We start from the raw sequence: 27,949 nt of genomic DNA, 5'->3' as shown, positions 1-27,949 counted from the left end.
GCAGTGTTAAAAAAATATAACAGGAATGTCCTACCATCCCAGAATATATATATATATATATAATTTTAGGAAGTACAGAAATGGCAGGAGAGGTACTCTCACCTGCAGCATCTCTTGGCAATAGAGGCTAAGAAGTCTTATTGTGCATTAAGGATTTAAAGTGGAACAACTACTATTGGGCCCTACATATGCTAGCAGTGGCACAAATTACTGAAGTGTTTGTGGCTACCTACAACAGGTTCTGCAATGAAAGTTGTTCATTGCTACAGCAATTCCTCTAATTCAAATGCGAGGAGGGTAAGATTAATTCTGAAGGCTACTTACTACCCCACTCGTTTTCCAAGCACGTGGGAAAAAAATTCCACACATTTGCCACCTTTCCAAAACCTTTCTTTGGAGTTCAGACTTACGAAATGCTAAAGAAGGTGAACTACAGTCATGCAGCTGAGCTTAGGTTTTGTTTCACGTTACTTAAAAATTCACGCTCTAATTGTTACAAAAAATAAAACTTTTCAGAAACAAACCCACCAAATTCAGACTGAAAGCGTACATCAATGAACTATCACCAGGCAACACTTGTAGATGGGTGCACACTTAAAATATGAAAACATTATTCCAGTTTTACCAAAAACCCCTGGATTCTTCAAGTTACTAACCAATGTTACTATGTGCATTCTGGAACAGAGAAGACGTGGGAGTACTTCTATATGAGTATGTAGTCCTTGAACGCAGTTATTTTCTTAAATGTATATTAGAGTTTACCATACAGAAAACTGCTTCCTACCCTCTGAATTTTTTAGAAGAGTGCACCAAGCAAGCTTGCTGCAGTTTTATTTTAGTCATATATGCAAAATAAACTTTCTAAAGCAATAAATGCAATTTAAGGGACCAACCGTCCAGATTAAGTTTATGCAAGGAAAAAACAAAGATATTGACAATTTCACATGTATTTTACAAAATTTTCATAACTTTACAGTTACATAAACATGTGGTATGGGGGTGTGTGGGTACAGAGGACTTTACCCAACCAGTAAGTCACTTTTGCTGGTTAACAATACAGAACAAATAATTCTGGGCATCAAAGAGGTCAGCTATCCCATGTAAAATTTTCAGAGAAGCTAACATACATATTGTCATTGGACAAGAGATCTCAATAAACATGAATGTAAAGGTATTTTTAATACAGTTTTTCAGAATTAGGGGTAATCTAGTAATGTGGACCTGATTTAATACAAGCAAAAAGGAGTTACTACTTTGACTTGGAAGTTACGGAAATGCACATTACTATGTCTAGTGTACAGTATCTGGAAATTGTAGGCCATGTGATTTACTGTAAGTGGTAAACATTAAATGCAGTTTGCAAGTCATGATTGTTACAACTCTGCGCCGGAGTCATTTACAGACTGAAATACAAAAGGAATATGATGGAATGCAATATATTTCCAATACTTAAAATGTGAAAAGCACTACCCAACTACTGCACTTAGCTTGCTCAAAAGAAGGCTACATTATTTCTGGTATTCTTTATTAAAAATACTGCTGTACACATGAAGAATGAAAACAGGATTAAAGATGAGTAACACATATCGGGATCATGACAGAACTTAACATACTGGTGCTTTTTAGGGGAAGCTGTTGACATCTGAATTACTGAAACAAGGGCCAAACAAAATACACAGGTACCCTCAACAAAACATGTACAGTGTAGTAAATACATTAACAGAATTTAAAACAGGTACAAAAATTAAAATGACCAACACCACATGATTTCAAAGGTTGTCCTTTCTGTGCTTTTAGCTGTAAAGAGAGGAAGGTCACAATAATTTCCCATATGGGAGGGTATGTCCTGGGTGGTTTTTGTTTTTTAAATATACACATACAGCTCTTCTTTTGAATGGAAGAGACTATAACTTTAGGACAACCTTTTTAATGGAATTAAAATGGGGTAGAAGGGCTCCCCCCAAAAAACACCCAAGCAGTACTTCAGACTGTTCAAATCATCCCCAAATATGGACCAAATGAAATAAATAGAAAACAAAGCTGAATGATTGTTTTATGTATTACCTGGCACCAAATGTTTTCTGGCTGACATTAGTTACTTATGAAAACTTATTAGCGGTCTACTTTTTGTTTTTAAACCAAGTCCTGAGGTTACTAGGGGCTGAAGCAAACTGACATTATGCAAATACATGTACGTTTGCATTTTAGACTTGTCTCACAGAGGGTGGTTTGCTGGTCTAGGAAGGATGAGAATTCAAGCCCTATTTTACCCCTGCCTTAACTTTCACAAAAGATTGGTCCACAAATTAAATTTTCCAAAGGTTCCCAAACCCCACAACTGAATAGATGATCCCCTTTCATTTTCAAAGAAAACAATACTGGAAAAAACCTCAGCCCGCTTATAAATTAAGCATTTCATATTTCTTCTAGAATACAAGTACTTCTTTTTTGTACAAAAGAATTACAATATGATTTGTCAAAAAACATATAAAAGACAGCTGCTCTTCCTCAAATACATGAGCTAATGATAAAAGACTGTTTTGCATGTTCACTTCTCAAAGTTCCTGTTCCTTTTACATTAAAAAGAACAATATTGTGGCAATTGTTACCCTTTGAATATTAAACATTATGTTCCTTTTAAAATTCATTCAGATCAAATGCAACAATAATTAATTTTTAAACTCAACAACTGATGCTACCAAATGCGGATTCAACCACATTTTCTAAAACATGTAAAGCATGTCTCTAGTCTTCAAAGCTTTCGATGTGAAGAGAGTTGCTTTTCTTTATGCAAGTCTCAAGGCGGAGAATCATTTTAAAGCTTATAAAAGTGGACAGAGAAATATTAAAAACTTCTCTGAAAACTACAAATATTGAGAATTATTAAAATTGATGTCAGTAACATCAGTTGCAAGTGCTTAGAGTCTGTCCTGACCTTTTGAGTTTCCACATTTTCTTCATGGTGAGCACCCAGTGCTATTAAAATATTCAGTGCTGGGAAAGAATAGATACAGTCTTCACTACCGCTTTACGAAAGGAAATTCCTACATATTTGGCAGTCTTCAATATCAAAGTGTAGGTGTTTATCTTTTACTATAAATCCCATGAATACCCAAGTTTGGAGACAACTGCATGTCCAAATATGAGAGAGTTAATTGAGGTGGAAAATTCCAGACTTTTGAGACTGAATTACTTCAGGAATATTCATGTGTTGAGTATTATCAAAAGTAATATTACTTTGGGCTAAGCAGTGACTGCAAAGGCACAGCAGATCATTATCCCTCCAGATTCAGGTTGTAAAACGTCAAGAGCTCTTGATGCCAGACAACTGCTGTGTTTAGTTTATCTTCTTAACAGTGTCTTTGTTTCTGTATCCAGTGTAGAGTACCATAATAAAGCTGTGGTTCAAAGAACAGAACTTTATACAAAAATTATACTGTAAATAACCTAAAGTAATACACTCCTGAAACTTCAGGCATTTAACACAATTTCTTTTAAAAAAAAAACTCTGTTAAAAAAATTGCATAAATGTAAATGCATCTGACTAGCAGGAAAACATACAAACAGTTTTTAAAGGCGCTGGTTGTGTTTAGATCAAATTCAATATACTCCTTAAATTATAGGTGTTTTAAAGGTTGCTATTTTGTCACGTTGCTTAGACAAGGCTTAAATGAGAGGGGATTTTATATATGTCAATTCACTGATACTTGATTTCTTCTTTAAAAATATGCATCTCCTGGTTTGGTTTGTTAACTAACAGTGGGTGGCATACAGAGCTTGCATACAACACACTTTTACAGAGATTACAAACTAAACTGAAATTTATAGAACACAATTTTTATGAAATTATTTACCTGGTCCTTTATGCTAATCTGGGCACAAATAATATCAAAATGAATAAATTCAGCAATATCTTCAGTGACAAAAATGTATCCCAGAAATGTCCTTGCAAAGAGTTTCCCTTAGTAAGTATACAATGTGGCAAAACATCAGAGATCAGAAAAGTCTTAAAAAAATTAAAATTAGTGCATATACAAGTGGAAAAAATAAAAGCAGGAACATCATGCACCTGATGTGTTCCTCAATCTAAAATAAATTCTTCACAGATAAAGCCTCCAATGGCAGCCATAGCTCTAGGATAAGTGAAACATTCTTCCCTTCAAGTAACAGTGTACCTGACTGAAGTGCAAGCAGCTTTGCTCATCTCCTGTTTGTTTCCCAAATGTAAAATGAGATGACAACAACAACTCAGCTGTAGTGCAATTTGCTATTGGTTAAGTTCCTCAGCAATGTCCTGCATGCTTTCAGCAAATACTACAACTGACCATTTGCGGCTGCAATTAGTTCTTGAAAAGTATTTTCAAAGCAGCGTTTTAAATCGCTGTAAGTTACCACAAGTACACTCTTCTCGTCTCTGGAAATGAGGCTTATTTTTTCTGGCACACCAGCATCTAACTGTAACAAGAATGCAAAAGATCAAATTTACACTCATGTGAAAAATGGCAATACAATCATTTTCTTAAACAGAAAAATAATCAGTTTCTTAGCAAGATTGTGTGTGAGTGTGTGTGCATGTGAGAGTGTGATTCAGAGGAAGAGGAAGGTTTTTCTTTTTCAACATATACAGCCTATAGACTAATCACAGGTTTGAAAATGTTTAACTCAAATCTTGCCCTGAATCAAATTCATGGTCAAGTATTTTGAGTTAGAAAAGAAAATTGTAGAAGAAAATGGGAACTTGGTCCAATCCTTCTGAAATACCTGTTACAAGAATCAAGCAAACTAGGGATAATTTCCATATAGGCCTGAGACACATCACTGAATTTCTTTGCAAGTTATCTGATATGATCATCAAATGGACCAATAAGGAGGGATGGATCTTGGGCATTTTAAAACAGAATTACAGGATGTGTCAGCACCTGAGTAACTTTGGCTGCCTATTACTGTGCTCTGCAACAGCTGACATTTCAAATTCAAACTGGCTAGTGGCCAGTGAAGGTGGGAACAAAAACAAGTTTTTTGTACAATATCCTTTCCTTTCTCAGTCTAGAATGCAGCCATTATCTAATCCTGATCTCTGACAGACAGTTAATACAGGCCGTCAATCAGAAGGAAAAAAAAGTCTTTTTTTCAACAAACACTTCAAATTTTTCTTCTGACTGATTAAACTAGCATTGAAACAGCATGGAAACCAACTAATATACATCTTCAACTGGCTTCCACACAACTTGTGTCACTAATACTTTATAATATTTCTACCAGCAAGTGGTGTAGACATCTCTAGGGGAACTTTGTAAAATATGAAGAGTCCACAATTTATACATGGCAAGAAGTGTTCATTAATTGTAAACTTGCAGACTCTCTGCTAAGTATAACAGATGCAACTTTCTTCTGAAAATAGTTTAAGGGATCTTCAATATTTGATTTACACCACAAACTCTCTTGTCCAAAGACAGACTTCACTGTCTGTATCCTGCCATACAGCAACACTTTGGAAACATACCCCGAGGGGATGATGGGAGGCCTAGTAGATTTTTTAGGTACTATGGTGATCAGTGCCATGAAAGAGATAAATGTACTGTTATGCCCCATTGAACAGAGGAAAAGGAGAACTAGGTCAGCCATGAAGTTCTTGTTTTATGGGGTGTTCTCAGGAGCAACACCGTAAGATAGAGAACATCTTGTAGAAAGACATGCAGCATACTGGTCTGAGACCATAGCAATGAAAGATAGAACCTCCCAAATTCTAGCCCCAGTGTTGTGTGAGGCTAATTTGTTTTCTCTTCCTGTAAAATGGGTATAACACTGCCACCCCTGCAACACTTCTTGTAGGGCATTATTAGAATTGATTTTCATAAAACAGTTTGAAGATGAAGAGTACTAACTATAATTGCTATGTATGATCATCTATCTATTGTTCACGTAAGCGCCACATGTGTCATCCGAATTATTCTACTGGATTTGGAACATTGCAGATCAATCACAAACAGAGCCATGCTACTGACCATGTAACTGACTATGTGTAGCTTTCTTTCCCTACTCCTTAGATAAACAGATAGGGGATAAGAATCTCCTTTTGTGGACTGCTAAGGTTTGGTAAAACATCTGCAAAGCTGAAGTACAAGCTGCAGGGAAAAAGTCAGTCTGTATTCTTTTTTATTTCATTCATGGAATAGGACAGAAAAAGATTTCCCTCTGCTGCCATTCATAAGAGTGCTCAACTTAAGTTTTGCCAATGATGAAACAAAACTTAGAATACTGCAAATGGCCTCTTTAAACCAGTTATGCACCCTACCAATCCTGTGCTGCTCACAGGGCAGGAGAGGCCTCTGTCATAATTTAGACAAGTCATTTATAAGTCTCCCTCGGATGCCCCTCTGTGCCACAATACTGCCTGGACACCCCCCTTACCTCCAGCCCTGCCCTGACAAACCCCCGACAGCAGGGTGTGTGGGGACACCCTCAGGAGACAACCTTATGATGGTCTTCCACTGTGCTTGTGGTCAGCCACAGTTGTATATACACCATTATAAGGTGAACAAGGTAATACTGTATATCATCCTTTAATGAATTCCGTTTTAACATTAACGTAATAGTACTTTAAATTAAAATAGCCATGAAAGGTTATATGTTAATTTACTAGATAATGTGGATGAGAACGGATTATCAGATAAATTAATAGAATTAACCTGTCAGTGACAAATCAATTCTCTTTCAACAGTGGAATGGCACATGAATGAAAGCTTCACCAAATCATTCTTTAAAGAAAGAACACAGATACAGTTTACCTTGTTAAGACATGAGATAATGTGACTGAGGTCAATCCAAGGAGTACCCGCTTCTGTCACTTGATGGAAAAGATGATCCCGAAAGAGCTTTAGTAGATATCGGTCTCCAGTTTCTGACCAAGTTGGGTCTTTCTGAAATCTGGTGCAACACAAAGCCTCACATTAAAATCAGGATTCATTAACTCTTCAAAATAAACGCTGTCTGAATAACCTTAGTCTAGTGGAGCTTAGACAACCTGCTACCAAGCAGTAGTGTTTTCTTCCTATCACAAAGGTATAAGAAGCTTTATCCACAGGTCCTCAGCTACAGTACCTGAAGTTAAATGTTTGACAAAAGCTTGAAGAAAAGAGATTGGGATTTCAACCATCAGCAAAGTTACCAGATGTATGCTAAAACCCAGCTGTATTGTAACTCAAATCTGTAGTTACTTAACAGTCTATTTAAATGGTTTTGAAAATAGGGCAGTGAAAAGTAAATTTTTTCATATTAGCAGCTGACAGATAATTGGCATAAAATTATGTCCATTCAAATTCTTTTGAAGCAATTTACTATAATTATATCTTGAGGTAAGCCATATCCTTGCATATGTACTCTCAAGCATAATAAACCTTAAATACACTATATATGTTAAATATATGGTAAAAAAATGTAAATATATATGCTAGAGATAGAGAAAAGAAAATTATTCCTAAATTTAGATTCTGATTAAAATAGCCTAATGTTGCCTCAAGGTGTCTTTACTTCTCATTTCTTCAGAGATATATGTGGCAATAGAAGTATTCAGATTATATTTGTGAGGGAAGAAATCTTGAATTATAAATTGGATTGTATATACTGTACTGTGAAAAGAAGTATTGTATTTCTTACTCTGGCCTTTCATTGATTGTTCCCAATTTTGCTAGAAGCCGAAACAACCTTCCATTCTGCACTTCCTGTAAAACAAGAAAGGGATTATTAGTGTAAACTTGGGAAGAAGCACAAAGCTTCGACACTGGTGCATGCAAAAGCTTCAGTGCAGCAAAACTGAGCGTGTGCAACAAAACTGCGAAGGCCCATTAGATTAACCTATGGAGCTGGTTTACATTTTCAAGAAATAAGTTTGTCAAATACATTGCACTGGAAGTCATAACGTTATTGGTCTTTGTATTGCATTTTCTTCCTTTCCAAGTCTCGCATCCAGTCTTGACAGGACCCATGCCATGTTTTCACCCCAGCAGGGGCTGGACTAGCAGATTCATTCTCTCCTAGAACACCAATGCAGACTCCAGTTACCCCATCCATACGGGATACCGTATGATGGATGTCTAAAAAGTATACTGGGTTTTAATATGGAGCAGAAGCATGGGTATGGACATCAAGATCCACAGCACAAGAAATTGCTAAATTTCCTAGCTGCTGCATAGCTTTCCTCTCTTATCTTGGCAATCTGGGGCACTCAGTTTAAATTGTTTTGTTTTCTTCTCACACGTTTTTCTTGGCTGGCCACTATTAGTAAAAGGTGTTTGGCAATAGTGGTAAGTCAGATTGCAATCCAAATACATAGTAAGTATCAGCTCCAAGACCAGTTTAGACACAAAGCACATCTGTCCAAAAGGAAACAAATGTGTATAACTAGAGTAGCTTAAATCCTGACATCATCCCTGACAAAGACCAACAAAATCAACACAAAATACAGAACTCACTGCAATTTGGGATTTATTACACACACAGATGATAATCCATTTCACACGTTGCTTCCCATCCCCACACAGTTTGATAGAAAAAAAATTGTTCTAGGATACTAGTTTACATTACATTCTGGATACATGCATCTTTTATTTAAGTAGGGGCTTTTCAAAGCAGGCTTTCAGCAGGATAAAAGATTCGAAAGATATGCCAGAATTAAGCATCTCAAGACCCAGTTATTGACATTAAAATTCATGTTGCATAGTAGCTTACTCCACACACAGTACCATTGATTTCAACAGGATTACTCCTGGGAGTAACTTACTACTTAACATGAGTAAGGGTGGCAGAACTGGGTCCTAAATTTGGCAAATGAAGTGAATTAAAACCTTAATATCCCACTTGGAATAACTCACTTTTTCAGTCAATGGTTTGTGATGTGATAAGGAAGAAGTGAAAGCCTCCTCCAAGTATCTTGGTCTGAATCTTTTTGGGAATTTATGGTAACTAGTCCAAGTAGGAAGAGACAAACCCTCTCTATAGCAGTATTATATAGTAACAGGGAAGTACACTTCTCTTTGAAACTTCATAGCTGATAATCAAATTCAGCCAAGGCATATATTGCTAAGTAGAACAGTACTGATTTTGTCGATGTGAGGGTGACAGCCGAGAGCTCTATTATTTTTCATTTGTTTGAACGGGAATTAATATGGGGCAAGAAGAAGAGTAATGGAATCTGAATCTGAGGAATCTAACAAAAGTAGTATTTGCAGTTGGAGTAGCAATTCTAACACCAACTACTGAAAACATTTTGATGGTCTGCAGACCATGCCTACAGAATCAGACAAAGAATCTTCATTCTATAAAGGTGAGGATTTCAATGCTTAGAGAATGCCTCTTGGCTTCTCCTAGGGCTACTGGCTCTGCAGAATACTGTTGCTTCAGCTAAAAACCAAGTTAAAATAACTTTATCATGCACTGACCACTTCTCAGAGAACTGGCCACCAGACTTTTAGGTTTGCAATCAGTTAGGGAGACCTCAAACTCAGACTTGTTAAGACTACACAGCCAGCACCCCGGTCAGTCATGCGTTGGCTGTCCCCAAAGATGTAAACAATTGAGATACTATATTTATTTCAACATCATCGGAGTTTCTTATTTAGCACTAAATTCTGGTTCTCAAGAAATCATTGAAAAAATTCAACAAGAGCTCAACAAGAACAGGATTCAACTTTATAGACTGTAAACTTATCCCCTGTAGGATGCCTACGTGCAACCTTTTACCACTGAATGATTTACCTTTGCAAGGTCTTCCTCTATAACATCATTTCTCATTTGAGCAGCATCCAGCTGGGTATAGAATCGTGCACCAATCATAGGCATGATATCATTTACACTGCGAAGCCTATTTTGGTCAGTCAGCAAATACCTACCAAAACACCAAATAGATTAATGGAACACATCACACTTAAACAGAGATGTCACCATATTGTTTTAACCAGCTCCTATTTTCTACTTCAGATGCTATTTTGAGCACTAAACATGCATCTGGGTCTGAAGCTGCCACTGTGTTTTTTATATAAATGTTAAGCAGCAGTACTGAAGCAGTAGAAAACGCTCATTGTAACTTACCTACATGCTTGCTGTGTTTCCAGTCAATCACTGAGAGAAAGCACTCAGTATGCTAAAGAGTACTCACATGGCAGTGCAGAAGTAGATCAATGCCAGAAAGGGCAGGATTAAAAGTAGGAGATTTATGCAGATTGTAAATTTTCAAGTGAGGAGCAGGGGACAAATATTCCCATTTTTCTCTCTCTGACTGTAAGGGTGGGTGAGGAAAATAGTGACTACATTTATGAACACAAAAAACAAATCCTTTCTCTGGTCAGAAAGGCAGCAACCCTATTAATGAAAAATGGACAGTTTCAGGAACTAAAGTGTGCCTACAATTTGTATAAAGAGGTAGAACACAAAAGTTAAGATCTTAATGCAAATCCAATTATTCATATGCTGTTTCGAGGGTCAGAGAAATAAGATATGATATTTTTGTGAGAACACCTTTAACACTGCTCACTGAGGGAATATGAGATTCATATTTACTACATATACCGTAGAAAATATATAAAGTTGTCCCTGAATAGCAAGGGTAATAATGTGTTTTGTTGGCCCCTTTTATCTAGAATGAAGACAATTCAGTACCACTTTTTAATGCTGTACTTTTAATTTGAAGTTATCTTAGACACTGTACAGAATTTAACTCTTACTTGTGTCTGAAAATATGAACCATTCATCTGATACCTTCAGCTATATATTATCTTGCATTTCTGTTTTGCTCCTAAAACTGTAACAAATCTCCTTCAAATCTGTATTTTATAACAAAAAAAACCAGCAACAAAAACATGCTTTAATCCATGCTATAATACTGAACTTACAAAATCAGATTCTTCAGATCAGAGGAATAGTTGATTGTCACCAGTTCCATAGCTTTCTGCAAATTCTCTCTCTGAATTCCTGACAAAGAATTGCAAGCCAACGCCAACACAACTTTTCCTAGTGAGATCAGATCTGCTTGCTAATAGAAAAACAAACATAACTTTACTATGGCCTCTTTAAAAAGGGGACAGTACTTGCAGTAGTTTTTTTTTTTTTAAATGAGTATCTAAAGTAAAACAGCGAGAGTTTTGTAGCAACTTAAAGACTAACAAATTTATTTGGGCATAAGCTTTCGTGGGCAGAAACCCACTTCCTCGGATGCATGAAGTGGAAACTTCAGTTTGGTAGGTATATATACACACATGCAAGGATGGGTGAGTTACATCATCGTGAGGAGGGCTAGTGTTAATGAGGTTAATACAATCAGGTTGGATGAGACCGTCCACAACAGTTGATGAGAAATGAGTGCTTCTTACTTTAGATAAATTGCCCACATTATCAATAGAATTTTACAAGATATGTTTAGTGTGCACAGAATGGAAGCCTGTATTAGTAGTACCTGGTAGGAATTACATACATCTTTATTAATACTTAGCATCCAATTGCTTATTTTTATTTTGCAAATTAAATTTTAACAAATGGAGCGTGCCAAGGCAGAATTCTATCTCAAGGAAGGAAAGATCCTCTCTTGTGGGGATTAGAAAGCTTTGAAAGAAGGAGCTTCTTCTCTCCACCCACTCTCATCCACATCACACCCTCCACAAAATAAATGGGGAGGCACGGAGGCCAGCGGGGGGAGAGGGGGTGGAGCTGCAGCTGGGCTCAGCTCAGCTCCCCGCAAGTGAGAGCTGCCCAGCTACCGTGGCGGGGGGAAGCTGCAGCTAGGCTGCTCTCACTTGGCAGTGAGAAGCCGAGCCCAGCACCGCTCCCTGCCCCCCTAGTGTTTAAATGTCCTATTTTTAGAATGTTTAAACAGATTTTTAATTAAACTAATTTTTACATCCCTATCTTCAACACAGCATTAGATGCTAAAAACAGAGCCCCAAATTAAACCTTTCCTTTATTTTCCCCAGGATAGATGTCACGCTAACCATTCTATAGTTCCTTGTGTCACCCCTTTTACCCTTTTTAAATGATGGAACTACACTGGCAGTCCTCCAAATTCTTTGGAATTTTCCTCCTTTTCCAAGACTTGCTAAAAGTTAACATTAGTGGTTCAGAGAACTCAATTTATATCCAAGAGTCTGAAAGGAACTAATTGATCTGGGCCTGTTGATCTGAAAACTTTTTATTTGAACACATGCTGCATTACATCCTCCTCTGTTACAGATGGCAAACTTTCAATCCCATTCACATTATCATATGGGATGGATACATCTTCCTGCTTTACTCCAACTACAGAACAGAAATGTCTTGAACATTTCTACCCTTTATCTATTTATAATTCTACTATTTGCATCTAGCTATGGATGTGACCTAAAGTTTTTTGTTCCTAAAGTTTTAAAAATCCTTCTTATTGCCATCTTTAGTCTTATTCAAAATCAATATTTAATTGATTCCTTTAGTTTCCCTTATCAGTCTACTACATTTTTAACTTGCAACTTACATTATAGAGTGCCACACTCTATTCATGTGTCTGAAAGACTAAAAGAGACCAAGAAAAATAGATCGCAAAAAACAATGAATTCTTTTCTCATGGACCTCTCTTTCTTAGTCTAACCTCCTTTCTCTCTTTCTTACCTGTCTGCACAACAGGATGTAGTCAGAGAGTGACAAAAAACACCTTCAACTACTGAAGTGAGCAATAAGGAAATGCACATTGGCTGGTTGATAAGCCAACAGGTACCTTTTACATTTTTAAAAGACACACGTGTCCCAGTGGAGTTCAGGGGTGAGGGGAGAAGGAAAGAAAGTAGCCATTCTGTAATTTTCTTAGATTGGAGGCAATGAGACGTAGGGGGTGACTGGGAATCCTAACCAAAACTGCCAACAACCCCTCTCTCATTTGTGTTGTCTCCCTATATTGTTGTAGGGTGGACAGGCAAAAGATGACTTTACAGCCTCACCTGCTCAGAAGAGTGAAAATAAAGTGAATCTTGAACTTCACTAAAGATGGAAACTCAGTTTTGGTGCTCTGAAGACGCAATATGGGGCAGAAGGGGCGTAAAGAGACAAGCTTCAAATCTCCTCAATTTGCAACACCTTCTGCATCAAACACCTAACAGCACTTTTCTGGACCAGCAATACAATAGGAGCAGCTTGTGATTAACAAGGGTCTAAAAGAAATGTCAGTCAGACAACTCTTGTCTAGTAACATCTTCAGGCTACTGGGCAATTAGTCATAAGTTGACAGCAGTGCTTATGTGTGGCAGGTCCATCAGACAAGGATTTTTGGAAGGAAATCTATAGTTAGAATAAAAACGGGTGAATAGATAATAGATTCTATTAGTCATTTATTTTCTGCTGATTACAAAAAACATACAACAGGAGATATCCAGTTAAGAAGAAATAAGAAACTAGTTAATGTATACTGGTAAAGTACACAGAGAGCTGGTTTACTCGATCGTTAACAAAAAGCTGCTACATTTATGAGAAGTCTTGAGCTTTAGCTAAGCAGAAACAAGCTTATTCAAACATTCCATTTATTACTATATATGTATGCAAAAGCCATTTTCTCAATGATTAAGTTTGTTTAATGAAAATAAATTAAGTCTAATTCCCTACTGTGGTCTTACACTCCCAATGCTGGCAGGAGATGAAAATGCTCTGGAGACAGTGTAGTCAGTCCCATGGGAAGTATGTAAGACGTAGAACTGTAGGAAATTGGGTTTTGGGAGAAATCATCCTTGTTTAAATCCTGATATATTGAGCCCATTTAAGGGTGGGGGGAGAGGAGAGGAGATTGAGTGCAAGGGCAATTTTTAGAAGTCTTTTTTTTTTTTTAAACACGCTATTTTGCCCTTAGCGTATACACTTACTTCTGAACTATTGCGGCTAGAACAGCATGAAAAATGGAAAGCAGAAACGAAAGTACAACTGAACCATTACTGTTGATGGATCTAATTTTCTGTTAAAACCCTACATGACACATGGGCCCAATTCTGCAGTAGCTTCATGTGCTCATCAAGTCCTAAATTTGTTTTCCAGTATTCACTCAACTTTTCATAATAAATTTAAAAGATTTTTCCTTCTTTTACAAAGAAATCTCAATTCCGACCAGTTCTGATTTTTGTGGTTTTGCAACGTAAGCCACCTAATGCATTGCTTGTTGTCAATATACTAGTGCTCCTTATTTCTGAAGTTTCAAAGTAACAAAATGACAGCTCACATATACAAATCTCAAACAAATTTACACAACTCAGGGAGGAAAAGATATGCCAATACCAAAGATTGTTAAAAATGTATTATATACACTGAAGCCTACAAATGTAAAATGTCTAGATCTTTATGAAAAGTAATAATTCAAATGGAATTAAGTTGTTCTTGGCACATATTATCTAAGAGTAACCAACCTATTACAAAGCTGGCATTATCATCTTACCTGAAACTGAGCCATTAGTGCCAGTGGATTATTCTGACTGTTATCAAATGTTAAAACATCAAAGACTCCAACACAATTCACTCGTAACCTTTAAAACAAAACAGGAAATAGGGAAGAGATCTGGTAAGATATTTAGGTCTGTTTAGTTTTTTCCTTACCTTTATCATATAAAATACAGGGTAAGATTTCAAAAAAGCCATCTATGCTCTCCTGCTGCCAATTAGCTTACTAAGAATATATATATTTATTTTATTAAAACATATGTTGCAGCTGAAAGTTTTCAGGGTAAGAATTAAAGCAGACAGATCCACAAACATGCATGCAGCCTACTGGACATTTTCAGAAGGCAAGATGTAAATTTTTCTAAATTTAGTTTACTAGAACTTGATTTCCTGCATCAAACCTTTTCCACTTCATTAGTCTTGGGCCAACATAAAACCTTTCCGTCAAATTGTTAAGTTGCTTCCCCATATCTGGTACAGGAATGTAGTTACCAGCTATCATTGCACATAGATCTCAGCAGTCAACAATCTAATCCAAAAAGGCTGTTTTCCATTACCTTGTTTTTCCAGTTACTAGAATCTTTGTTGGATCCATAACTCGACATGCCAGTCCTGCTGTATGAATGGTCCGCAATGCAGAGCTGAGCTGCACAATATATGCCCAAATAAGAGACTCCGGTAGTAACCCAGCATGCTGCCGGGGCAGAGGACCATCATGCTGACCTAAAAGAAAAATATAGTATCAACGAACAAAGAAAATGCAACCAACTTTAACGTTAAAGACAGTATGTAAAATTTAAGTTAATTAATTTTGAAATGAAGAATTGACCAATGTACCTCAATTTCATCCTATTTTAAGGCTATATTAGAAGCTAGAAATGCAATTCACAGGTTGTATGCACATGCTCCTGCTAGCTGTCATCTGAGCTAGCACACTAATAAATAGTAGCGTAGCCACAATAGCAGCACAGTCTAGTCGTCCTGAGCACAAATCCCCCTGAACCCTGCGGGTACATACTTGGAGCAGCTGCCGTGCCGCCATTGCCCATGTTACAGCAGCTTCACTACTCCTTTTAGCATGCTAGCACAAGCATGTGCATAGGAGATGGGAATCAAACCCCTACGTCATAGTGTAGATATGTACACTTACTGAAAAAGTACCAACAACAATATTTTAATGGATTATTTTGAATGGTCATAATAGATTTTCAAACAGTAACATTTCATTCAATAAATATTGGAACTTTTTACTCAAATTCATGAGAATTAAGTCCTTTTAAAAGTTAGGATGAAAATTCAGTACAAAAAGACAATAGGCTTAAAAACTGATTGCTGCAGTCTGATTGCTGATGCACCACAATACTCAAATACTCAAAAAGCAGAAACCAAAAACATTCCAAAACAAAAAACATACACATCACAAGCCCATTAGCAAGAATTTTTGATGAATCTGTAAACTCAGGGGCTGTACCGTCTAACTGGAGAATCGCTAACACAGTTCCTATTTTTAAGAAAGGGGAAAAAAGTGATCTGGGTAACTACAGGCCTGTTAGTTTGATCTCAGTAGTATGCAAAGTCTTGAAAAAAATGTTGAAAGAGAAAGTAGTTAAGGACATCAAGGTTAACGGTATTGGGATAAATACAACATGGCTTTACAAAAGTTAGATCATGCCAGACCAACCTGATCTCCTTTTTTGAGAAGATAATAGATTTTTTAGACAAAGGGAATGCAGTGGATCTAATTTACCTAGATTTCAGTAAGGCTTTTGATACGGTTCTACATGGGCAATTATTAGTTAAATTGGAAAAGATGGGGATTAATATGAAAATTGAAAGGTGGCTAAGGAACTGGTTAAAGGGGAGACTACAACGGGTCATACTGAAAGGTGACCTGTCAGGCTGGAGGGAGGTTACTAGTGGAGTTCCTCAGGGATCGGTCTTCAGGAAGTTTAGACTTGAAATTAGATGCAGGTTTCTAACCATCAGAGGAGTGAAGTTCTGGAATAGCCTTCCAAGGGAAGCAGTGAGGGCAAAAAACCTAGTAGGCTTCAAAACTGAGTTTGATAAATTAATGGAGGGGATGGTATGATCGGACAGGCTAGTTTGGCAATTGACTGATCTTTGACTACTGGTGCTAGATATGCCTATGGCCTGTGAAGGATGTCAGATGGGGTGGGTTCTGAGTTATTACAGAGAATTCTTTCTTGGGTGTCTGGCTGGTGAGTCTTGCCCACATGCTCAGGGTTTAACTGATCACCATATTTGAGGTAGGGAAGGAATTTTTCCCCAGGGCAGATTGGCAAAGGCTCTGGGGGTGTTCACCTTCCTCTGTAGCATGGGGCACGGCTCTCTTGCTGGTGGATTCTCTATATCTTGAAGTCTTTAAACCACGACTTGAGGACTTTAATAACTCAATCATAGGTTAGAGGTTTATTACAGCAGTGGGTGGGTGAAGTTCTGTGGCCTACATTGTGCAGGAGGTCACATTAGATGATCATATTGGTCCCTTCTGACCTTTGAGTCTATGAGTCTACAATAACGACTGTTTATCTGCAATTGCTAACGTTTTGTGCTCTTATGCTATATAGAGAGTAGAAAGAAGTATAAATTAACCTCCTTCCAATCCCAGAGTGCACAGACAAGAAAAAACTAAAAGTTCATTTCAAATTCCATTACAGAAAGAAGAATGGAAGATTGTATGGGAATGCTGAGCCTTCTTACTCCAGATCATTTGTTTTAATGTGACCCAAGTCACTAGTAATTCTGTCATTACCACAGTATTAATGTTCAATGGGCCAAGTAAAAGCAACCTGATTTCAATCCATTTCCAAATCATAGCCCAAAAGCCACCAATATTTAATATATATAATAGGCTATTTCTGGGTAACACTGAAAAAAGCTTATGAGAACAACAAAATACGCAGAGTGCACTAGTGGTTGATTTTAATGACGGAACTAAAATAATGACTGTAAAAACAGGGAAATGTTTCGGAGAGAGGGGTGGGTAGTGTTAATACTGAAGAGACTCTGCAACTAAAACTGTATAAAGATGCTACTGTTTGTATGGCATAAGGAAGGGCTACAGTGGAAACAATGCTTCCAGAAGAGGAGTACTAGAACTCAATTTGACTATAAATCAGATTAGCTCTTTTTAGACTCTTCACTAGACAGCATTAGTGCTTGTTTTGGGAATATCAGGGTCATCAATGTGGCTCCTCTCAGTAAGGCCCTGATTCAGCAGTGCTCTTACACATGTGCCTCAATGCTGAGAAGTTTACAAATATCTTCATCCTTTCCCATATAAATGTCATTTTGTTGTTTTTCCCCCAGGAATGTTGATCGATTCCTGTGAAATTGCTCAAGATTATAGTTAACAGCCAGTGTTGAAAAGTAAAGCACATTGTTGTAGATGATTCCAGTTAAAATTTTACAGTTTTGGGGGTTGTGGGAAGGTCAGTGAGATTGGAATGTTTCTTGCTTTCATTTCTGTTAACATCTTTATCTTTAGATCACTTTTGGTGGCTTAGGTTCCTTTGGTTCAGATTTTGAAGGACAAGACACTTCCTCCTCTAACCCACAGAATTCTGGCATGCCATGTGGAGTCTCACAATGATTTAATTTTAGATTTATTGCCCTGTTGATGAATCAGTATGCGAATCATCCTCCACAAACTCGTTTACCAGTAGTCTCACTTGACACACCTTTTAAAAATATCCCCTCTCTTCATCATTCATATCTACCACTGTTTCATGTCAGGGTGATAGGATGTTCCTTTACTGGTTAAGGTATCTGTCGCTCACACATGCACTTTACTTCATTTTATACTCCTGTATATATGGTAAACTGCAACAGACGTGATAAGCCTAGCAGGAATGCACGAGATCCCTTTAAGACAGTGAGTATTACATCTGTTTAAAAAACAACACTAGCACGGAAACAATTTTTTTAATATCCAAAAGAAAAACACAGCCAAATGCTTATCTTCTTGGAGAACTGCAATTATTTGTATTACCATAGCACCTAGGAGTCCTAGACATGGGCCAGAACTCCATTGTGCTAGGTGCTGTACAAAAACAAAACAAAAAGACAATCCCTGCCCTCCCCCCAAGAAGCTTACAATCTAAGTATCACAATGGGAGTAATATTTGCCTTTTGATTCTCAAGAGAAAAGACTAATGAAAGAGTGCTCAATACATGCTGAGAAGGTAAAAAAAAAAAAGATCAAGGAGAGATTACTCAACTAAAAAAAACCAACCTTTATTTCTGTACTGGAAAGCTGGAGTTTTCTGTGCCAGCTAGCTAATTAAGAAGTTGCTGATGTGATATGCTTTTTTGGGTGGAGGGGAAATGAGGGGAGAAGGGAAGAGGGTAAGAGAGATCTAAAGTAGCCCAAGACAAACTCTCAATGCTACAATGAACTCTCGGACTGCTTACAGCAATCATCTCTCTCCTTCCCAGATAACACAAACTACAAAGAAGATAGCAGAAAAAGGGGTTCAAAATCTTTTGAGAAAGTTATTTTGGATATTTAGTTTTAGTCTGTGTTAGAATATTATGTGAAATAAGGATTCAGAGCTATGAGAAACAAAATTAATATTAATATAAATGAACACAATGAAAATTAGTTGAAACCCTCAGATTCCTGTAAAATTCCCAACACAGCCCTCATTAGCAGTATACAGTAGTACCACAATCAAGGATGAGCCCTGTCGTGTTTAAGGTCTAAATGCATTCACCAAAGAAGACAGTCCCTGCACCAGAATGCTCAAGCTACATGACACACAGGATACGTGTCCACTGCAGAGTTAATCCGGTCTCTTATTTGGGTGTTGTCCCTACCACCTACCACACAAACCTTTGACCCACATTTGGAGGTGCTTTCAGTGTGTGTTAGCTGGTTTTTCTGGGGCTATAAGAATGATGCTTTTATTTGGGCTGGTGACCTGCCCACTTCGCAGTGAAGACACTGGTTAACCCACTCAAGTGCTGAGAGACCTCCAATGCATTCCCACTATTCCCTCCATGTGCAGAGAAAGACTGACATGTTCTCCCACAATTCACTGGAAAAAGAACAAAAACAGCTTAGCTTTCTGCAGTGCTAAGAATGATGGGATATGTCCTCAGAAGTTCTAGCACCTCACACGTGAGTGTGTGATTCTGGCAGACCAGGAGCCAGCTCATGTCAAGACCCCAGGCCTAACTGAACACCTCCAAACGCATAGCTGGAAACCAGTCTGGCTCACCTGTGCGTTAGCACTATCAAAATAGATATTATATGTTAAGTTGATAAAAGTGTGTTTAGTATTTAGATTTGATGAAATGCTTGTTGGATGCTGCATATATTGATCTCACTTATAATCTCTATAGCCCATGGCACTGGTCCCTAAACTGTGGAACGCACCCTGAGGGAGAGTGGAGGAAAATTCAAGGAATTGCAAGGAGGGGCCCAGGCCAGCCCCTTCGGGGTGGTGGGAAAGGAGTGCCATGCTTCCAGTCCTGCTCCAGCCCCAGACCAGCTTTGCCCCTCCCACAACCCCATTCAGCCCCCAGTCCTGCTCTACCTCCAGGCCAGGCCAGCCCCCATGGGGGGTAGGTATGGAATGCCACGCTTCCAGCCCCCCTCCGCTCTCAGACCAGCTTTGCCCCAAACCCCATTCAGTTCTGCTCCGCCTCCAGGCCAGATTAGCCCCCACAGCCAACCCCAGCTCTGCTCCCAGCTCCGCCCCAAGTCTAGCTCTGCCCTCATTTCTTCTCCACCCCCAGTCCAGCTCCGCCTCCTCCCACATCCCATTCTGCTGCTGAAGAAGCCTTGGCTATGCAGTATCGGGGGGGGGGGGGGGGGGGGGGAAAGCACGGACAAATTCTGTTACTGGGGGGCGGCATGGTGTAAAGTTACACTGAGTGTTTGAATTGTAACCTCTGTAATTGTGTAACTCACCAAACAGGAAAAGCAGCATTAATTAAGATAAAGGGCTCATCCTTTGTACTAGATGGCCCACTGAAGGCAAATGAGAATGTATAACACTGAAGGAGAGAGGCCCTGTTGATTGCATTCCTAACTCCCTCCAGGAAAGAGCGAATACAGGAAGAAGCATGAACTCATCCGATCAGTTTGGACTCTGGAGTGGAGGGGATAAAAATCCACGACAAGGAGAAATTGTATCTCTTTTATGCTGTTTGGACTCTTACAATGGCTGGAGCTAAGAAACAAAAAGCAGAGATCCCTAGGGTCAACCTAAAAACACATTCAATGGACAGATTACTACATCTTTGTCACCTTTTGGAAGCACAGGCTGACTCATTTGTGCTTATATGTTGCCAGCTTTAAGCTGTAAATAACTCATTTATTTTTCCTAGTTAATAAATCTTTAGTTCATTTACTGTTGGACCGTCTACCAGCATTGCCTTTGGTGAGAGATCTAAGGTACAAACTTGATCTGGGTTAACTGACTGATCTCTTGGGAATGGGAGCAACCTGAATATTTTGTGATTTTTGGTGTAAATCGGGGTGGGGAACCTTTTTTCTGTCAAGGGCCTGATGGTGGCCCTGGCGGCGGGGGAGAATTCGGCGGCGGGGTGGTTTCAGGGCGGCGGCGGGGTTCCGCGGGGGCCAGAGGGCAGTGCCCGCCGCCGAAGTCCCCCCGCCGCCGAAAAGGGGCAAACGGCGACAGGGTTTCGGCGGCGGGCACCGCCCCCCCCACGGAACCCCGCCACCGCCGTGAAACCGCGCCGCCACCGAATTCCCAGCCGCCGCCAGGGCCAGACCAAATGATTTCGCGGGCCGGACCAAATGATTTCGCGGGCCGTATACAGCCCGCGGGCCGGACGTTCCCACCCCTGGTGTAAATGATCGTTTATCACTAAGTCCAGCTTGCTTGGGCGGCAAGATAGATCAGAATGCCCAAGGGGATTGTCTGCGACTCCATGGTAAGACTGATACAGTGATTCAGGAGTTCACATTTGTTACTGGGTTGGTGAAATCTAATTGTAGAACAAACATCAGTTTGGGGTGTCTTTGACAATCTGCCATGAGGCTGGCATTCACAGTTATTAATCACTCCATGACAGTACAATGCCAGTGTGTATACAACTGAGTAGATGAACCCGATTATGGTTTTGCAATGTGGCCACTCACACCTGAGCTAGGCCGGCCCAGATGCTTAGACTCTGGTATGGATTTTCTACAGCAATTTCATTTACATTTTAAAAAGTGAGTTTTTCAATGCATCCAATATAAAAGTACAATGAGTACAGTAGCCCCGATGCACATGGTTATTGAATTTAATTATTTTACACTATCCCTACATTGCCAACATTCAATATACTGCCGAATTTTTGTACTGCATTTCACAAAAGTGGTTAGATATATGGAGGTTTCAGAGGACTGAGAGTTGGGTCTTCTGACCCCTGGGCAGTCACAGAGGTGGTTTTGGATCATGAGGCAGTCAAGTCAGACATATTTCTGCTAAATAATCAGCAGCAGTGAAATAGTTTAAAGTGTTATCTTTAGGTTTCAGCATCAACACGCTATTCAGATAAAAAGCTGCAGTTTATACCTCTCAGAGCTATTAGTTTCTGCCTGTTTGTAGATACAGAAAGACTATATTCACATCAACTTACACTTCACTTTTCTAAGGTCCTCAATCATAAGGCCTAGAAACAGCTTAAAACAGACTATAATCTGGAAAATGATTCTGCGGCAAGGGATGGGAACGATGTGGATTCAGCTCCAAATTCTGGAGTAAACAGATTCCTGCCTATATGTCAGAAAGGAAAGTAATTTTCTTGGGCTTGTGTGTCTTTTCTGAAAAAGGGCTGTTTGCTGCAAAGCAATCTGTAGCACTGCAAATGAATGGTCAAAGCCTTTGGAGGGGTTTGTTAATAAGTAGGGATAACTCAGAACTTTTTAATACATTGACCTGAAGGTATATACTGAAGGCTTGATTGTTTTCCTTTTTTCTTCCAAACTAGAGAAGTATTAATATGGGAAACCGATCAGAAAGAAATGTCATCCAGTGCTGCCAAAACAAATTCTATTTCTAAGATTGCTAGTGTTTATTTTAGCAAATGATTTAAAATATGTATAATTTGGGTATAGTTTATTATTTACAGTAATTTGATACTTAATTTCTATTCATTGATTATAATTCATTCAGGCAGAGTAACAGTTTAAGTTACTTTTGAGGCCAGTTTACTACAGTGAGAGGAATTTCAGCTGCTGTAAAGAGAGATGTGTGGCATTGTCATGTCTTATATTTCAATACTTTAAGTAATAATCACACTAATAAGAAAAAAAAAGAAAACGCTCTACCAGAAATTCCACAACAAAACTGATAGACGAAACAAGCAGCAAGACCCAATGAAACTGGAATTGTATAAATAAATGGATTCTAAGCAAACAGAATGCTTTGTTTGTTGAAAAATGTACATGCTCCATCTTTAAATCTTATGAATATTGTAAAATACATTAAAAACAACATTGGATCATCACAATATATTTCCAAAAACAGAAGATAATTTACAGAGTAAGAGACAGCACAGGGAAAGAATTTTAAAAAATTAGAATATAACAGAAAGTACAGGTGTTCAGTATAAAAATAAACCATAGTTGTTAGGTCTTTTTTCATCTGTCACAAGAACGCTTTACACCACATCCCTTCCAAAAAGATTCTGGAACAGTATTTGCAGATGACATGGCAAAATAAAAAAAAAAGAGTTTGACCACACTGACACCAGAAAGTGACATGTGAAACAGCTATGTAACCACAATTCTTTTCATTTAACTGTCAAAACTCGCTTTGCTAACTGATAAGATAGAGACAAATAAGGTTGCATACCTGAAACCAAATTCTCTTAATTCACTACTTCCACAGATTCACATCAAGCTGTGCATCACGCTGTGGGGATTCTAAATCTTTAAAAGCAATAGCACCATTCAGGGCCTCATACTGCAGAGTGGTCTTTGGGCATTTATAAAAAGGAAATCTCAACTTCCATATATCCCCTGCTTCTCTTGGGAGTCTCTTCCAGGCAGGCAGACAGCCAAGAAACTCTAATGAGGGGTGGGCGAGGAATCTGTGAAGGTAGTCAAACCTGAGAATTCAAATTATAGGCAGACAATCTTATTTTCTCTCTCAAATCGTTCCTTCTATCAATGCCCACTCTTGTAGACTAGAAAGCAGTAGGTAACCCAAAGACGGACCAGAAGAAATGTCTGAAGGACTGCCTTGGCAAAAAATGGCCATCTGAATAGCCTCATCTAAGCAACACCATGCAAAAGTTGGAATAGAGTTTGAAGTGGCTGTTCTGGAGAGTTCAATAATAAGGATTAGAAGCTATAGGTAATGAAAGCTGCTCTACCTGTGGTAGAATTAATTTAAATACCTTCCTTAAAAATAACTTCAGTTTTGTTATAACAACACTCTACATAGTTGTGCATAACACCTAGTTTCTGTTTAACAAAAGAAACTGATAGTCCCCTTTTGTTTCAAGAGTATCATCTGTAGATATGTCCTATCTAGGGCGCAAGATACTCTGAGAGAAGCAGATGACAGGAAGAAAAAGATAAATTTAAATGTTAATAGAAAAAATACATGTGGGAGACACTCAGAAATGCAGCCCTACTCTGAAAAGTGACTAAAACTAGTAGTAGGAGTTCCATGTTTATTCCATATTAAATTCATTCAGGTTGTGATTTTTCTTTTTCTTAACTGCTAGCCCTGCAAACTTGCCATCGAATCGGAAAATCAAGCTGACTTTTTTCTGTTTGGCACATCACAATGAGTCATGATGATTATGCAAGTCAAATTTTAACCCCATACCTAAGCACTTTATGGAAAGATAATGAGGAGTATTTGGTGATCATTTAAAATTGCATCTGCAAGACTCTGAAAGCTTTCACACACGGAAGACTCACTAGGTCCTGATTTAGACAACTAAGTCAAGTTTAAACATTTAAATATAAATTAACAATATAAACATGTAAAATAAATTAACAAGTCTATAACTAGTGGTTCCAGTTTCAACAGGCAGTAAAAAGAGCAGGCTTGGGGAGACTGGGGGGGGGGGAGGTGTCTATTTACAGAATTGCTTTCAGAGCCAGTTAGTGGCCACTTTAAGCTCTGAAATCCCTAACCATGGATTGCTTTGCTAAAAAGTAACAGACTATGGCACATCTTGCAATTCTAAGAATGTAGATATAGGGATACCGTATGAAGGAAAAAATGTATCTGAGAATATAAAAATCACAGAGATTTTAAATTTGTTTCCTGTTCTTAACAACTACAGTTTTACATTTTCAAGCAACGTGCAAACATTAGTCCTCATAACACCTTTGTGAACAAGTAGGAATCCCCATTTTACCAATGGGGACCCCTCAAATACAGAGATTGAAAGAGATTTTCAAAGACACAAATGGCACAATGACTTTAGATGGCACTTAAACACCTGTTGTTTGTGCCTTTGAATAACCCACTGGTAAGTGACTTGCCAAATGCCACCCAATGACAGAGTTGGGATTAGAGCTCAGGAGAGCCTGACTCCCAGTCCCATGTTCAATCTAGTAAATCACAATGACAAAAAGTATTTGTAGCCTCCTTACTCAAGTTTCTTGTGTATTTTCTTCCATTTTTGCTGATGTAAAGTCAGAAGTTCTATGAAATTAGGAAAATAATCATTGTTCAACTGGTTCAACCTATTATTTAAAATACTTCCCACACATTTATTTTCATATAACACTCACAGTGTGCTAGGAACTTTACAAATAAACTAGGAAAAGAGAAGGAAAGACCCTCATTCTGCGGAATTTACATTGTAACTAATATCTGACTAAGTGAAAAATTATGAAGCTGAATTTACCTATTTCTGCCCAAACAACTGTACACCTCAGCTATCTGAAGTGATTTCTAAAGTGACAATTGAATGCATTTTCCTTACCCCACTTCCTTTTAGTGAAATAGGCATCAGCACTAGGGTCATTAAAGTGTCTGCTCATCATAGTCTCTCCTCCAGCATGAAAATCATACGCAAACACAAGAGCTTAAAAATAAAAAGATGTATAAATGACAGCAATTATTAACTCTAATCCAGGGTTTCTCAGCCGTAGCTCATGACCCAAAACTAGGTTTCTAGAATTCATCAAAGGGCCGCAGCGCTGGCTGAACTCAACTCCTCATTCTGCATGTTGTGATCTGCTACACAGGGCTGCAACGCTGCTCACGTTTGGCCCGGCTGCCTTCCTGACAGGATGATGGGGGGCAAGCTGGACCAAATTAAGTGAGTGGTTGCTGCCACTCCATAATCCAGGTCACAACGACACACACACAAGTTTGTCCTGGCTGACTCCCCCCCAACAGGGGATCCAGGCCAAACCCAACAGGTGCTGTGGCTCCAGATATCTCAATGCCCTGAGTAGAGAGCTGAGCCCAGCCAGCTCTACAAGACATGAGCTATTAAGAAGCAGCTGGTGTCACATTCTCTGGTAACTACTGGCCCTTTGATGTACTCTTCACCCCACAGGAAGGTGACTCCCTGTCTTCCATACCCCATCCTGCCACCCAGATGTATCCCTCCCCCCACAACCAGGCGACTCCCCCATCATACCACCCATCATGGCCCCCAGTTCCCCAGAGTTTCCCCCACTGCATCATCAGTCTCCAACTTCTTCCCCCACCCCCATACTTTATCCCAAAGACATCATATCCCCACGCCCCTTTACGCCCCATGGGTCATGTGTTGGGGCTGTGTTCCCCGTGCCCCCTCCGCCCTCATATCCTCCCTCTCCCCATCAGTGCACCCCCACACCCCTCTACCCCCCCAATTCCTTTTCCAGCCCGCCCAAACTCCCAATCCCTTCTTCATTACACCCCCCAGTTCCCAAATCCCTCTCCCACTGTTTGTCCTCTGACCCCATGGACTGGGGGGGGCTTCTTTTTGGAGCTGTCAGCTCACTGCCACTCATCCAGTTGCATTGCGGGGATTGGCCAGATGTTCACATCTGGCTGGAGCATCTGGAGTCTTAGCTCTAAGTCGCCACTCCCCCCAGGGGACCTCGGTGCAGGGGGTTTGTCATTGGGTCTGGGGGAATCTTGGGGGACCTTGGTCATGACAGGCCATCAAGGTTTATAATGGGTCCTCAGCCCAGAGATTGAGAACCACTGCCCTCATATTCTCAAAGTTACCTCAACAGTTCAATTCCAGGAAACTTACAATGTTCTCCAAATGCTTTTGTGGTAAATACTTCACGCAGAGTTACAATATTTGAATGTTGAATTTTTTTCCACATGTCAACCAATACCATGCACTTTGTGTTAACAAGACGAAAACCTGAGAAGGGAATAAAATCCATACAGTTTAATTACATTTTCAGAGATTTCTGGATTAGATTTTTTTTTTAAACTTTGGTATCAGTTCTGAAAGTACTGAGCTGCCACCAACAGAGGCACACCAGTATAAAACTTTGCTTGCTCATTTCCAACACTATGGACTGTTATCTAGGCCAAACTCTGCTCTCTTATTCCAACAGAATGATTCATTTCAAAGCCAATTTAAGATTTATGAGTAGTATTATAGAACTGCAAATGTTTTAGGCTTAAGTATAGGTAGCATTGAAGTTTAAAAAGATGACAACTTATGATTTCCCTCACCATGTATCCTCCGAAGGCAATATGGCAGGTCATCTTTGCTATTTACAGCTTTGTAGCATGATGTAATGTACCCAAAGTTGCTTGTTTTCTGAATCCGATTGGGTGGTGGCAGTGGTTCTAAAGGGAAAAGGCTGTGGTAGCTGTCAACTTCTGTAGGGACTGCTAAAGCAGTTTATAAAAATATATTAGACACTAATTGCATTTGTAAAATCAATATTACAGTAGTAAAGAAAATTTGACTTCAAGATATTAAGATGTCAAACAATACTTTGTGTTGTGTCTCAGATACATGCAACAAAAAAGTTAAAGCTCATAATTCTATCTTTGGCACAAGCAGAGTTTCCTGTCAGATATTTCTGGATAACAGATATATCTGTTATCCAAAAAATAGTCTTGCCATACTAAAAGTAAACAAGAGAAGTAAAAACATTGTGTGCCATGAAGTACCAGCTTCATTCTAACATTAAACCAACTCATCCATAAATAGTGGGGAGCAGTATATTGGCAGCTGCCCAAATTGCCACCATCTTCTGGCAAAGAAAATTTACTCTGTCTTGCAGCTACTGAGGATGAAGATATGAAAGAACACGGATGATCCCCAGCATCCACACAGGCCTCCCATGAATATCAAGACCCCAGTCAACTCTTTAATTTCTTTATGAGAGCAGCAGAGAATAGCAAAGACAGACACTGTCGGTGTTCAGAACGAATACACTATTTTGTTTGGAGAGTGGGGGGAACTGGACAGATTATAAAACATTTAGGAGGATAGTCTAGACTACAAAGCTAGGCTGTATTTTAAAATGTGTAATTTAATCTGCTAACACTTGGATTTTAGTCAGAACTTTGCACCGAGACAGGGCAAACTGTATAAA

General features: G+C 38.9%; 1 protein-coding gene across 2 annotated transcripts in view; it reads right to left on the bottom strand.

Annotated features, from left to right (window-relative positions):
• Window positions 1-874: 874 nt before the first annotated feature.
• Window positions 875-27,949, bottom strand: part of PAN3 (poly(A) specific ribonuclease subunit PAN3) — a 100,616-nt gene continuing 73,541 nt past the window's right edge. For both annotated transcript variants that reach the window (XM_067562922.1, XM_067562923.1), the window contains 10 exons: window positions 27,075-27,236; window positions 26,638-26,754; window positions 25,366-25,467; window positions 14,988-15,153; window positions 14,429-14,516; window positions 10,887-11,026; window positions 9,754-9,883; window positions 7,657-7,721; window positions 6,789-6,927; window positions 875-4,455 (listed from right to left, as the gene is read on the bottom strand). In XM_067562922.1, the coding sequence (XP_067419023.1) occupies window positions 4,315-4,455; window positions 6,789-6,927; window positions 7,657-7,721; window positions 9,754-9,883; window positions 10,887-11,026; window positions 14,429-14,516; window positions 14,988-15,153; window positions 25,366-25,467; window positions 26,638-26,754; window positions 27,075-27,236 (1,250 nt within the window). In that variant the 3' untranslated portion in view covers window positions 875-4,314. The remainder of the gene's footprint in view (window positions 4,456-6,788; window positions 6,928-7,656; window positions 7,722-9,753; window positions 9,884-10,886; window positions 11,027-14,428; window positions 14,517-14,987; window positions 15,154-25,365; window positions 25,468-26,637; window positions 26,755-27,074; window positions 27,237-27,949) is intronic.

Source organism: Emydura macquarii, unplaced genomic scaffold (genome assembly GCF_026122565.2).
Source record: "Emydura macquarii macquarii isolate MOO-44397 ecotype Brisbane River unplaced genomic scaffold, CSIRO-AGI_Emac_v2 contig_2473, whole genome shotgun sequence".
Classification (NCBI taxonomy): Eukaryota; Metazoa; Chordata; order Testudines; family Chelidae; genus Emydura; species Emydura macquarii.
The sequence above is the reverse complement of the archived record's forward strand: the minus strand, read 5'-3'. Positions and strand labels throughout refer to the sequence as shown.